Source organism: Cryptomeria japonica, unplaced genomic scaffold, assembly GCF_030272615.1.
Source record: "Cryptomeria japonica unplaced genomic scaffold, Sugi_1.0 HiC_scaffold_1033, whole genome shotgun sequence".
Taxonomy (NCBI): Eukaryota; Viridiplantae; Streptophyta; class Pinopsida; order Cupressales; family Cupressaceae; genus Cryptomeria; species Cryptomeria japonica.
The window spans coordinates 1-15656 of record NW_026729693.1 but is presented as its reverse complement, the minus strand read 5'-3'; the positions used below and the strand labels follow the sequence as shown (position 1 = coordinate 15656).

Below are 15656 nucleotides of genomic sequence, written 5' to 3'. Positions count from 1 at the left end.
AATCATTGTTGTATTAGGAAAAGTGTTTCTGATCATTTTCTGGGGAAATCCATATTTTGAAACAAGGGATTAAAGATCTCCTTGGCACTTTCACTAAGATTCCTCCTCCAGATAAGACTGATGAACTCCTAAAGTTATCCCAACCAATTGTGTAATATTTTAAGATCATTAAGAATGAGCATGAGGCAAAAATTGATAGGATGGAGAAAGAGAAAGAGAAACTGAAGAGTAAACTAAAAGGTTTAGTGGAAGTCGGCAAGGAAGCGATGTACAACAATGCCAAGTGTCTTAAGAGAGTCAATGAGGAAATTGCTTTGTAGAAGAAGCAAATGGCAAGACCAGAGACACCCCCAAATATCAACTTGAGTAAGCTGAACCAAGAGGTGTGGGCATCCATGGGACCATGTAACAGGACCAGGAGAAAACATCAAGTTACTAGTAGTTTGAGGTTTATTATGGTGGAACTCCAAGAGATTAATAAAAAAGTGATCCAGAAAAATGCAGAGCTTATGAAAGCTCTATCTTAGTTATTTATGTTGTTGTATCTTGTTTAGTTATGTTTTTTGTGGTTCTTGTTTTGGGGTGAATCCTCTATTTTTGTATCTAGTTAGTATCTGGTTAGTCTCTATTTACTATGTTTTATTTTTTGTTGGATTTGGGTTTCGGGTCCCTGTAAAACCCATTTATCTTAATCAAAAACAAGATTTCAAAACAGAATAGGGCTTTTTGTTTATGTATCTCATATGGATGTATAATCAGTGTGCTGCAACTTCTTTATTATGTTTTGTGCAATCAAGCACTTTGTATTATCTAAGATATATATAAATGTATGCCATTTATGTTTTATCTCTATTTTATTTCTCTTTTTTAGATTCTTTAATCCCTTATGTTTGACTATTAGTGTTATTAGAGATGAAGGTTACTGAGTGAAGTATTCCAGAAAAGTTTTTTTAAGGAGTTGAAAGGGTTTTTGAAGCAAGTTATTTCTAGGCAACCATAGTAGCTCGAAGCACAAGTTTGACAAATCCATAGATTCCATAGTAAAATGGGAAAAAATATGACTACTGGATAATCATAATGAAGGAATTGATTTTCTCTCAAGATTTGTGGGAATTGATTTTCATTTGATGAGCTACATACATCACTTATTTCTCATGAGCATAAGCTAAATAGGTTAGAAAATTCAAATTTGGAGCATGATTTCAAGACACAAGTATCAATCAACCATGGTAGAGGAAAGGGAAGATCAAATTTCAAAGGTACAGGAAAAATCTAATATAGAGATGGAATAAGTATCCCATCAATCTTGACTAGAAGATGGGGCAGTCAAAATCCAAGTCATATCCCAAACCAAAATCAGTCGTAAAGACAAAGGTATGAAAAGTATCAAATTTAATGTTACTATTGCATGAATTATGGGCATTATTTAAATGAATGTAAAAAGAAAAAATATGATTCTAAAAAACAAAGTGCAAATTTTACCAAAGAAAAACAAAATCAAGGCAACAAGTTCATAGCTTGTAATGTTTCACAATAAATTAAGAAAGACATGGTTTTTAGACTCAAGTTGAAACAATGATAAGAGTGGGAACTTAGAAATATTTTCTAGTTTGGATGAGAGTGTGAAATCAAATGCCACATTGGGGAATGAAAACAATGTGTTAGTAATGGGAAAATGAAGTCTCAACATTCTAACCAAAAAGGGGGAGAAAAAGTTTATTTCAGATGTGTATTTTGTTCCTCCCTTAAAGCATAACTTAATGAGTATAGGGTAGCTCATTCAAAAGGGGTATAGGGTCTTTTTAAAAAATGGAGAATGCATAATCCTAGATAAATTTTCAAGTATTTAGCTTATTGCAAAGGTCCAAATGACAAGCAATAGAACATTTTTTCTAAGGATGAAACTATATTTGAAGGTATAATTGGCTCAAGCAAAGTGTTAGTAATGGGAAAATGAAGTCTCAACATTGTAACCAAAAAGGGAAAATAAAATTTTATTTCAAACATGTATTTTATTCCTCGCTTAAAGCATAGCTTAATGAGTGTAGGGTAGCTCATTCAAAAGGGGTATAGGGTCTTTTTAGAAAATGGAGAATGCATAATCCTAGATAAATTTTCAAGTATTCAGCTTATTGCAAAGGTCCAAATGACAAGCAATAGCACAATTTTCCTAAGGGTAAAACTATATTTGAAGGTAAAATTGGCTAGAGCAAACCCTTCAACAAACTTACAAGAGAATGAAGAGAAAACTACAATAGTCAACCAATTAATATTTCAAGATAAAAGTAAGGATGAAAATTGGTTATGGCACCTAAGATTTGGACATTTAAAATTTGGAAGCTTAAATCTATTGCATAACAAAATGGTGAAGGGGTTTCCACTAATAGAAAAAACATATAGAATATGTGAAGGTTGCATTTTGGGTAAGAAACATAAAAATATTTCTAGAAAGAAAGTTAATAAGGGCAAACAAACCTTTGGAGATTGCTCATTCAGATTTGTGTTGACCAATGAAATCATCCTGAACTAGTGGAAGCTACTACTCCTTGACATTCATTGATGAGTTCACAAGTAAGATATGGCTCTACTTTATAAAATATAAGTATGAGGTGTTTGATTATTTTCATCAATTCAAGGGTCTTGTTGAGAAGAAAAGTGGGCATCACATAAGAGAATTAAGAACATATGGAGGTGGTGAATACATTTAAATGATTTCATAAGATTTTGCAAAGATTATGGTATCCACAAATAATTCACTACAAGGTATACCCCTCAAAAAAATGGTGTAGATTAAAGAAAAATAGAAGCATCATGGAAATGAAAAGAAGCATGTTGAAATGATAACATTTGCCAAATGAATATTAGGCTGAAGCTGTACCATGTGCAATTTATATTATTAATAGATGTCCATCAAAGAGTAAAGAACACGATTCCAAAAAAAGCATAGAGTGGAAGAAAACATAATGTTTCTCACATGAGAGTATTTATATGTGTGGCATATGCACATGTGCCCAATGAATTGAGAAGAAATTTGGACAACAAGGAATAAAAATAAAAATTTGTGAGATATAGTGATTAAATCGAGGCATACAAGTTATACAATCTAATCAACAAAAAGGTTATAATCAACAGAGATGTGCAAATCATAGAAGATGAAGAATGGGATGGAAGTTTGGATAAAAAAATCAATATTATAGCCAACTTACCACAAGAAGAAAATAAAGATTTTATACTAGCAAGTACTCCTCCCAAAGTGATTTCTTCCACAGCCAACCAATGTGAAAAAAGTGGTTAAAAGATACCTTCATCTAGTGCAAGGACAACCCCACACACTCAAGAAAATACTCGATCAAATGTGTGGCAAACACCATGTTCAATTGGTACTATTGGTGCTAGACCATCAAGTCCACATTCTACAAGTTCAAGTGACATGTCAAACCCCACACTAGCAAGCTTGAGAAGACAAAAAATTAGAAGTTTAGGAGAGAATTATGAGCAAAATGAAGGCAAAAATAATGTGGGTCTGATTTCTCTTTTTGTCTTATATTCACATATAGACTTGATCTAATTCATTTTTAAGATGTTATTAAGGAAGAAAAATGGGTGCATACAATGGATGAAGAAATATTTGCTATAGAAAATAATCAAACATGGGAGTTAGTGAATCTTAGATAGGGAAAAGAATTGATATGACAGAAGTGGGTTTACAAGACAAAATTGAGTGCAAATGTTGATGTGAAAAGATACAAGGTAAGGCTTGTAGAAAAAGGTTATTCACAACAACCGAAGGTAGAATACAATGAGATATTTGCACCAATAGCTCATTTAGACACTGTAAGGACAAAATTAGCGATAGCAACTTAGAATAAATGGGTAGTATATCAAATGGATGTGAAATTAGCTTTCTTGAATGACTTTTTAGAAGAAGAGTTCTATGTGGAGCAACCACCTCAGTATAAGATTGTGCCATGAAAATAAGGTGTACAAGCTCAAGAAGGCAATTAATGGACTTAAAAAAGCCCCAAGGGGATGGTATAGTAGTGTTGATTATTTATCTTTTTCAAAATTGCTTTAATAGGTGCAACAATGAGCCTACTCTATGCACCAAGATAAATGAGCAAGGTGAGCTCATAATTGTATACTAATATCTTGATGACTTGATATTCAAATGTGATCTATCAACTAACATGTTCAAGTTAGCTATGAAAAAGTAAATTGACATGACTAATCTAGGTTTAATGAGATACTTTATTGGTATTGAAGTAAGTCAAAATAATAAAGGTATATTTATCTTATAAACTAAGTATGAAAATGATATTTTGAAAAGGTTCAATATGACAAACTACAAAGCAGCTCCAACACTCATTGCAACAGGTCTGAAATTGAGTAAGGATGATAAAGGATCCAATGTAAATCCAAATTTATATTAAAACCTTGTTGTTAGTCTCATGTATTTAACAACCACAAGGCTATACATAACATTTACAGCTAGCCTCATTTGAGGGTTCTTGGAGTCTCCAAATGTTTCACATTGGCAAGTAGGGAAAAGACTTTTGAAATATGTTTTTGATTAAGATAAAATAGGTTTTACAAGGACCCAAAACCCAAATCCAAGTACAAAAAAGAAAAAATACAGTGAGAAAGTCCAAAAGCAACAACCAAATAGTAAAAGAAACAATGGTAAAACCCTACAGAGCCCAACTAAAATACTACACAAAAACCTTAGGCAATCCAGCATAAAGCTAAATAAGAGCTCCCAAAAGCACAAATATTTTCTCAATAAAGTTGTTATTGATGTCTTCCAGCTCCTCCATGATGCCCCTTGTGGTAATTTTCTCTTAGTTCCTTCTCCTAGTCCTAGTAGATGGGCTGGTAGAAACCTGCACCTCTGATTCTTGTGGATTAGTATCCATATTTTTTCTTTTAGATCTAGTAGCAGATTTCAGAATATTGTTGATCGGTTGAGTTTTATGGATTATTATTTTCTCATTCAAATTTTTAAGGCCTTCAACAATATTATTCATTTCATGTTTACTAATCTCAACCAAATTCCTGAGACTTCCCTTAAGGTCTTCCAATTCTTTCTCCAAATTGGCAATTCTGGATTCATGCTTTGTTTTCATGACTTTAACATCTTCAGTCAATTTTAGGGTCATTCTAAGGAGCTTATTAGTTTTGTTAGGAATTAGGGTCTCAGTGAAGGTATTAATAATATCATTTATTCCCTGTTTGATGAAGAGGATTTCAATAATCACCTAATGAAAGCACTTCTCCTAACTGGAGGTGGAATTAGCTAGTAATAAGTCAACATCCACCATATCAGTTTTACTATTTTTCACCTCATACATTTTGGCACGCTTGGTGGGAGATGTGTTTTTTTGTTGTATCTATGTTTTTTGCAGGTTTTTATAACCCTATATTGTTGTTTTGTAAAACAATTTGGAGAATAACCTTGTGTGGCTAGAGTTTTGGACACTAGATTAAGATTTTGGAGATATTTCATCAAATCTCACAAATGGATTGTAATTTTTACATCAAATTTGGTTTGTAGATTGGGGACAGTATCAAGAATGTTGAGTTTAAAATTTAGATTTTTTGGAGCATATTTCAATTTTTTATGATTTTTTATAAAAAATATGATTTTGGGAGCAAATTAGCAAATTTTTTAGATTTTTTTATATTGTTGGAAATCTTCGAGAATTCTATAGGGCTTCTATTTTTTGTGATTTTAATTTGGGTGTAAAGTAATTCATGAAAATTCAGATCTTTGAAAATTAGGGTTTTGCAATGATTTGATTGGATCTCACAAACAGCTAAAAAAATTTGTATGATTTTTTTTTTCAGGTTGGAAATGGTATCAAGACTATATAGTTTCAAATTCAAATATTTTGGAGTGCATTTGTATTTTTTGTGATTTTTCATTAAAAATTAATTTTGAGAGCAAATTAGCGAATTTTTTAGATTTTCTTACATTTCTAGAAAGATATCAGAATTATACAGGGGGTAGGTTTTCTATGATTTTAATTTGGGTGCAAATTAGGGTTTTTGCAATTATTTGATTATATCTCACAAATGGCTTGAAATTTGGATGAGAGTGTGAAATCAGATGCCACATTAGGGAATGAAAATAATGTGTTAGTACAAACAAGATTGAGTATCATTTAATACCAAATGCTACATTTAGTGGCATCTTTTGGACCATCCATCTCTTTTAACAACTACAAACACTTCCACGTTGGACTTCTCTTGCCTTTTTCATTTTCTCTTCACAACAAACTTTTGTATCTTTGATGTAGTCTCTTCTCTTTGCCTATTATTTCAAAATGGTAGCAAGAGTTATGACTTCTTTTTGATCCTGGTCTTTAGCAGCTATATCCATTATGGCACTCAGAATCTTGCCAAACCTGCTCCATCCTCTAGTTTAGACTCCTATAATTCTTTTTAACTTTCCACCCTTTAAATATTCCCATCCTCTTGGATCTTTTAGATCATGTACCATTGACTCTGATACCACTATTAGAAATAGGATAGAACAAAACACAAAAATAGAGCAAGGAGAAAAATAGTGTAGAACAAGAGAAAGACAAAGTTTTTATTCATCCCAATACAATTACAAGTGCCTCTTTTTTATGAAGGTCTTAGATCTTTATAGACTAGATCACATGTAACTTCAAGAATTTCACATATAAAATAATGTTTTTTAGATTGCAGATGTGACAGAGGAGAGATCTAGTCAAATCCTTATGAAGCTTTGTTTTTACTGTTAGTATTTAATACTGGGATTCATTGTAGAATGGAAGATACAAAAGTGATAGGTTGGTGTGGGGTAGTTGAGATTATTTCAAACAAAAAAACCCAAGAGTCTTATCTGTTGCTAAGAGGCCATCATTATTGTGGAGTTAATCTTTTACTCAAAATTTTACTTGATCACCATCTCTTGTATAAGTCCATGAGTACTTATAAAGCTAGTCACTTATTTTTTCCTATAATTAGTATAATGGTTGAACACATATTTCAATCATTCATCCCATTTCTCACTTTTACTTTTTCTCTCCTAAAATCTTGCATCTTTGGAGTTTAGTGAGGCAACAATAACTTAGTCAATCCAAAATCCTCTAAATTAAAATTGAAAAATAAGAATTAGAATTTTATTATAAGAGCAATTGTCTTTTTTATTTTAAAAATTATTGTGAATAAAAATATTTTTTTAGAAGAATTATCGGGATTCTCACCCTCCAATCTAAATGTTGCAAAATTGGCTTGAGACAAATCAAGATGCAAAAATAATGTACTAATTGAGGCAAACAATAGTATTAATCAATGTCAAATGCATAGAAACCTATATTTAGATGTAGATTATATATGATTGAATATGTAGAAATATATGTAAGAGATGATGCATGAAGGATTGAGTAAAGAATCGCAACTACAAACAAGATTGTGTCATTTATCTATATGCAATTTTACTAAATCATTTGATCAAATTAAATACAAATTGACATAGATGTAAAATTATACCATAAAATTATTAATTACAATAAATAAAATAAATAAAAATAAGAACAATGAAGATATTTAAAAATTTGAAACACACATTGACATTATATATTTTGAAATAAGTACCTATGCAAAAGGTTAGAAAATTGAGTCTTTCGCTATGGATTCTCTGCACTTTGTAAAATTTACACAAATAAGTTTTCTCTAACAATATATTAAATGAAACAACCTCTTACAAAAGTGACCTTCCTAGCAGCACATATTAACCAACTTGACTAAACAAACCCACCAACTTGGAATAACAAAATATTATTCCTTACAATTATTTTCCATCAAGAGGAAGCCCTCTTACATAGAACTTGCGATTATGCTAACAGGAGTGTTCCGCGGTGCAACAGAGTGCTCCATTAAGTCCTCTCAAGTCAAGAGATGCCTAAATAGTTGTGACTGTAATTTGATTCGAGGAGCAAAATCATGGCCTTTTAGAATTTGATTCTTAAGCCCAACTCGGTTGTTTCACTATAAATTTCTGGAATCCAACTCGGTTGTTTCATGATGCATCTCAGAAGTTATAAAAAGGTACTGTCTAATAGCCTTAGAATGACAAGAGACATGAAATTTAGTAAGAAGAAAGAAGCTTAGACCACGCTGTTTCAAAGTTTCAAATTGCAGAAATGGCTTTAGTTCGTTCCATTGACAGTTCTGAAATCGTGGACGATTGTGCATATGGTGTTCTTGGGAAATCTCAGTTTTACGTGGGGTTGGAGAAATGTATTGGAGACTTGCGGGGAATGTTGTTAGACAAAGACGTGTCAGTCGTTGGCGCGCAATCGATGGGGGGCGGGGGGAAAACTTCTCTGGCATTGGGTCTCTGCAATGATCCTCAAATCAAAGGTATACTTCTCATCTCTATTATACCTGTCCCTATGGTACTCTGGTTTAGGTTTTATTACATCTGATGTTTTGTGCTAATTTACTTAGTCTAAATCAAATTTATGTTTTCATGGATGGCAGAATACTTCCACGAAAATGTGGTTTTCATCACCGTGTCACAGTCACCAAACCTGATAGGAATTTTAGAGACTATGTGGGAGAAGATTGGTGGAAGGAAGAAACAAGAATTTCAGAATTTGGAAGATGGACACAAGCAGCTGCAGCAATTGATTTTGAGACAACCCAAGTCAACTCTGGTAATTTTGGATGATGTTTGGTCTAGAATACATTTGGAAAATTTGCTATTCGAAGGGCCGGGATACAAAACTGTTGTAACAACCAGAGACCGTTCTAATATCCCCACAACCCAGACTACTAGACTGTATCAGTTGCCATTGTTGTGCAAAGAGGATGCTCTGTCACTTTTCTGCTTCTGGGCCTTTGGACGGACATCAATTCCAAGCACTATAGACGCAAATCTAGTAAAGGAGGTATCCTTTTTATGTTCTACTAATTGCTTTTATTCTGTAATACTGTAATATTTATTATTTGAAATGTATGGAAAGTAACTCAGAATACACAGAGCATAAAACTGTTGTCTTTGGAATGGAGAAGCAAGGTAAGAAAAACTAACATTTTACTCATGGATATGCTATGACCCATTTATACACATGGATTCAACTAATTTAACTTTTTATTTTGTAAATTCAAATATTTGTGATTTTGGATTATAATTTATAATTTATATTCAAAATAGTGAACAATCCCCAGGTTGCTGGCTCTTAGTTGAAGAGTGTGAATAATCCATCATAAAAATAAAAAATAGTGAACAATATGTCTAATTTTTGCTACATAATTTATCATAACTTTAAATTAAATTAATTAGAATTACATTTAATATCAATGAAAAAACTTGTTTGTTTTATTCAAAAAGTATTGGAATTCAAGACCATTGGGAGCATACCCACGCCTTAAATTGCTATCCACAACCGAACTAGCTAGGGCCGAAACTCTAGTATTTATAATTTTTAATTTAATTACTCAATTATATATCTTAAAAGATTAAAAATCATTAAAAAAATTATATTATAAATTTTCTACCACATTTACTACTTCTTGATACACAATTATTAAGAACATTATTGATAATCTCTTCATGCCATTTTCCTTGAGCTTTCTTTCCTTGTTATTTTCTGGTAGAAAGGCAGTATTGGATGATCGATAGATACACATAAATAGTTGACTCAGAACTCTATGTTTATATTTTTTTGGTTTAAATCATCCTATGTAATATTTGACCAATATAACTATTACATATTTACTTTTCTTACTACATTACAGCTCTGTAAATCGGTAATGCAATGGCCAACTCTTAACCATTTTTATTTGTTTAGCTGGGAATTTCATAATTTGGTACAGCAAGTATTGAATGAGACATCTCTCCTGCTGAGCTTTCTGAGACAGATATACATACTAAAGAACGAATATTGTACAACAATTTGTGGACAATAATTGTAGCGTAGAACAAGTTTCGAACCTGTCTTTTCCCGTATAAAATTGCTCTTGAAGCACTTTGTCGTGCTTCGTAAGGCATAAGTTAATGTCTCTCTTGTCTGCCACCCTAAAGATTATGAATGGTGGAAGAGAAAGGTAAGATGACTTTAGCGAGAAGAATAATTGATAAGTCAAGGAAAGTCTCATGAAATAATTATTGTATATTTGAGAAATATAGAGAGTTATAGGATAGTTTCTAATTTCAAGCGATTTTTTGAAGGGAATTTGATTTTATCGACAGATGCTGGACACTGGGCTTTAGTAATATATGGAATGATTAAGTAGGATGAAAACAGTTAGTAATTAATTAAGTAGGATGGGCACAGTGAATAATTAGTTTTAAAATTTTCTTTTTCCGAGTAAAGAATAGTTAGATCTATTGTGTTATTGGTAAAAAAAAAAAATAGAATTCTAAATAATTTTGAAGTTATGTTTGATCTATATAACAAATTTTAATTCCTTCAAACCGCAGGTGCAAGCAGAATGTGGCGGCCTGCCACTTGCTCTAAAGGTGATCGGAAGCTGTTTGCGTGGGGAACCACATGACGTTTGGGAGAGAGCAAAGGATCAGATTTCCAGAGGAGAATCCATATCAGATTATCACAAGAAAGGGCTAATTAAATTGTTGGAGATCAGCATCGATTCCTTAGATGATGTAGCCAGGGAATGCTTCCTAGACTTGGGTTTATTTCCAGAGGAAAGGAAAATTAGCGCTGATGCACTTTTGGACGTATGGGTTTATGTCAGGAACCTACAGTGGCATAACGCTTTTTCCATTTTATCAGATTTTGCAAGCAGAAACCTGTTGAATTTGACTGGAAATCCATGGTAATTATCTTTCCTTTTACATGTTGGGTGTTTTTGTCTCATTTTTAATCTATAAGTTGACGTAGTACGACTTATCAGGAGCAGAGTAGCAATCTCATATGGAAGTGCCTCGGAGCTGTACTTTTCTCAACATGGTGTAATGCGAGAATTGGCCCTCCATTTGGGCAGCCAAGACGGTGGAGACCACAGGAAGAGGTTTTTGATGCCTAGGAAAGAGGCTAGCTTGCCAGAAAAGTGGGAGATGCTTAATCATAGAGCATGTGATGTTCAACTGCTGTCCATTCAGACAGGTAGGATATTCCAAAACTCTCTTCCTAATTTATTTCCAAAATTTTCCACAACTTAGTCATCAGTACTCGGGATAGGTTTAGTCTGTGAATGGCTTTGACAGACTAAATCCCATTTATATGTATGCTTACTCAAACTAGTCTATGTTAAGGATAGGTTTAATTTCTGAATGGTTTTGACAGATTAGATCCCGTTTATATGTATGCTTATTCAAATCAGTTGGATCTGATTTATAGGTATGCTTAATCAAATTGTTCTGATTCGCTATATAAACATAGAGATACCAACATATATATAATCTAAGTTATTTCCCTCTAAAAAATTGTAGTAATAAGATTTTGATATTCTAGTCACTTGTTAGGTGTAGATTAAATTGGCTATGCCAGCTATTCAAAATTTGAGATGTATTGCTTTTATCATACTATTTCATTATAAGGATTATGAAACATTGCTGTTCAGAAATCATAGTGCAACTTGTAGATCTATGATTTCCACAGTTCAGAGTGTTAGCATACATAGCTTCAGGAATCAATTGTGTGAGTTTATTTGCTCGACATTTCACTCTATGATCCATCATCGAGAGAAAACAGAACAAGAGAAACACGAATAGATCATAGAATATGATCTGAAATGTCAAGCAAATAAACTCAGACAATTGATTCCTGAAGCTATTTATGCTATCATAATGTAACATTGAGCACTAATTTCGACTTACATCTTTTCTGGAATCAACATCTAAATGACGAAAATTAAACCCATAAAACTAGCATTCATAACCATAATGTATAATGATCTAATTCAATTTCCTTTCTGATTTATTCATGTAGGTCCTATGGAGGCTAAGCACTGGTTTCAGTTGAATTTTCCTGAGACAGAGGCTCTCTTGCTATTCTTTACTTCAAATGAGTACTTTCTTCCTCCATTTCTGAAGTCTATGAAAAAGCTAAAATTTCTCATGGTATTCAATTATGGGACAAAGAGGGCAACAATAAAAGGTCTAGATGTGCTGTCTTCACTAACTCAACTCAAGAGTGTCCGCTTGCAGAGGTTGATTGCATCCCCTGTTCTAAAACAAAGCAAAGAAATATCCAGCTTAGAGAAGCTATGTTTAAGCTTATGCGAGGGGTTTGAATATGTATCCACATTCAACAGTATCAAGCTGCGAGATTTTAACCTTGATCACTGCAGCAGCTTGGAAGAGGTACCCCTTAGTTTCTGTTATATGCCCTCTGCTCAGATGTGGTCTATTAGCAACTGTCATCTGCTTAAGATGTTACCTGATGACCTTGGAAATATGAACTCTCTGAGAATGTTAAGGTTATCAGCTTTACCGGGCCTAAAAGAGCTTCCAGCATCAATTGGAAAACTCGAACGGTTGGAATGTCTAGACATTTCATCGTGTGAGGGGCTAAGAGGACTTCCAGAGGAGATTGGGCAACTAAAGAAACTGACAGATTTTTATATGAGAGACTGTTCTCGTTTGATGAGCTTACCAAGAGCTGTTTGTGAACTGACTTCCCTCAATCTTGTTATTTGTGATGAGAAGATTGGGAAACAATGGTTGCGGGCAAAGAACATTTCTATTCCAGAGCTAAGGGTTGAAATTGTTGAGACACACTTTAGTTTGGAGTGGCTCGGTGATTAACTTCATTTTACTTTTCAGCGTGAAGCATAATTTCCATGTAACTTGACAAGTACCCTTATATGTTTTTAGCCTATAGTGATGATCAATATTCGTCGCTTTTTAGGATAGTAAGAACTATTTACTGTATTATGCGTGCAGACCAACTTATTCTCCATCCAAATGCATTTCTTTGTTTCGAATAAAGCCAGGAAGTGATTTTCTTGTAAATTTGTTGGAGGTTTCTTCGGTGCAATTATATTTGACTCTGTTATTTAGGGTGTCTACAAGTAATAACAATGAAGGGTGATTAATTTAAATAAAGATCACTTGCGTTTTCAGTCGGTTGTACGCACAAATTTGCTACTCGTTGCAAGTCTTATGAGAAACGTTTATCGTCCGACAAGAAAATCCAAGGGCTTGAAACGCCTGATATGCTGTAGAAGAAATCTAAAAAGCATAAGCATAACCTTTATGCGTCGTATATAATGAAAGAACTCTCAAAATAAATAAACGCCTAAGCGTTCAATCCACGCACAATACACAACCACGGGATTGCGCATGTGAGGAAAAGTCATCGATGCAAAGAATCAAAAATCAAAGATAATTAGGAATAACTCTTCATTAAGAAAATTAATTAATTAAGAGAATAAATATATGAATAGTGTATTAATATCAATCCACTAAGAGAGGTCTCTATATTTCTACAACATAGATTACTTACTATAAGTTGGGTATCAATATTCCTCATAAAACCAAAATGCATGAAAGAAATGCAAACCTTAGAGGGTGTTAAACTAGAGTATTTATTTACTATCATTTCATTATATCAACATTCTATTATAAATAGAAGCTAGAAACAAAATGTAGAACCAATATAGTCATGAATAATTTTGTTAAAGGTTGAGCTATAAAACATTATTTGATTTTCGAGTTAAAGGGTTTCTTAAATGTTAGTCTTCCATGTACCTCTCCTAAATGAAGTAAGCTAGCAATATTTTTGAGAAATATAGATCAATTTTTTTTCATGTTACTAGAATTTTTGTTAATCAAATCACCACTTTGTAAATAAGTAATGGAAACCTAATGCTCATTTAGAAGCCAACAACAATAGAGGAAGCAAGGAAAGCAATGTAAAAATAGTGCATACAAACTCTAGTGGTAGTACCATCTAGAATGACCTTAAAACCATTGAGAAAACCTTAATGATTTAAAAATATTAATAGTTAAAAGTTAATATCTATTAAAAAACAATACTTTCCTAGATACAAGATAACTAGTATGTGTGGGCATGATGGTGGAATTCACGTAAGCTCAGTTTTTCCCCTCATATTTCAATCCTATTTTAGGTAAACTATCTTAATTGTAATAATTAACTTAAAATTGTTGTACTTTTTATGTAGATTTAGCTTGTGATAAATCACATCTCAATCCTTGTAATAATTGATAATGGGGTCACAAACCACCTATAGTCCCAAGATTTTTCCAACTACACTTTGCATAATCATTGAAAGTTGTTAAATGTTGCAAGTTAACCAACTATCCAAACACTAGACATTTTTGCAACTCATTTTTTCCATTAGGTAACCTTCTTATCTATTGTAGGTTCCACTCATATAAGTCAAGTGAGTTTATGTAAGCCCACACCATGTAATATAGTTGTGATGGGTGACTTTAATTACATAGTTACTTTGAAACTAGATCTACTATGGGTATTTGAAAAGTAATGATGTTTTGAGGTTAACATATAGAAGGATATTTGAGGCACTAGTATATCATTATATATATATTATATTTGTCAAACACCATTATATAAGGAAGACAATTGGATATAAATAAGAGGCCAAACGTGAATCAAAACTCACAATTTTCTTTTCCAATGTCAAATTTTAACTTTGAAAATTAATTCAAAATAGCTTAATAATCCAAGAGCTTTTTTGTAGTTATAGATAATGAGAACTTACTAAAGATAGGAAGAACACGTTGAAGAGTGAAGTGAGTGTGTAGAAATGAAAAAATTAGCAATGATAAATATATATCCAAACAAAAGAGTCCAAATGTACAAGATTGTGAATATAGAGTTTCCTATAGCATTAGGTTTTTCACTATTGAATATAGGAGTTAGTCTTGGACATAAGATGCCACTAAGAGGGAGGGTGAATTAGTGGTTACCAAACTTTAGTTTCTTTATCCTAAGGTGCATGTACCGGTTCCTTATACCAATTTTACCTACTGGTAAGATAAGGAAAGATAACACAATATAACCACACAAAAGGGGCACATCACATAACACTGGTTATATGAGGAAAATCCACAATGGGGAAAAACCTTAGTGAGCAATGTTGTTGAGACCTTCTGCTCCAATCCAGCCTCACAATGAAAATCTGATTACAATATTTAGGGCATGAACCCAAGGAGCACCAACCCCTGATAGTTTAGGGCACCAACCCAAGGAGCATCAACCCCTAACTGATTTATGGGCTACAACCCAAAGGAACACCAACTCCTACACTGAGCTCCAACTCAATGATCACAAATAATAACATCAAATCAATACAAAAGTGATAGCCCAGTTACAAATGAGTTCTGCGACCACTTATGAATAATCTCTCTACCGGTTTACTCTTCTTTATCGGTTACCCTTTACTCTACTTTCTATCGGTTCTCAGTCCTCTCCTCTCTTCTTCTCACCTACTCCTTCTTACACACTAGTTCTTCTTTTTAGATCAATTGTCAGACTAAACTCTTGTTGCCAATTTCTCTGCTTTCCAATTTATCCCTACTCTGTTTCCTGCCTACTGGATCTCTTGAAGCACTCACTCTTTACCCCTCACTGCTCACTCTACCACTACCGATTGTCTTCAGTGATGCAGTCTTGTAGTTTATCGGTTGCTCTGGCCTTACCAGGTAAACCTCTGCTAAACCCTTCCACCAA

General features: G+C 33.1%; 1 protein-coding gene across 2 annotated transcripts; it reads left to right on the top strand.

The window, feature by feature from the left end:
- Positions 1-8066: 8066 nt before the first annotated feature.
- Positions 8067-12952, top strand: LOC131855957 (probable disease resistance protein At4g33300). 2 transcript variants are annotated; one of them, XM_059216208.1, is made up of 6 exons: positions 8067-8391; positions 8512-8921; positions 10457-10812; positions 10891-11102; positions 11283-11336; positions 11928-12039. In XM_059216208.1, exons 1-5 carry the CDS (start codon positions 8172-8174, stop codon positions 11285-11287), a joined length of 1203 nt encoding a protein of 400 aa, XP_059072191.1. In that variant the 5' UTR covers positions 8067-8171; the 3' UTR covers positions 11288-11336; positions 11928-12039. The 2 variants fall into 2 exon arrangements, with proteins under 2 accessions (XP_059072191.1, XP_059072189.1); XM_059216206.1 differs by lacking the exon at positions 11283-11336 and having other exon boundaries at positions 8076-8391; positions 11928-12952.
- The last annotated feature ends 2704 nt before the right edge of the window (positions 12953-15656 follow it).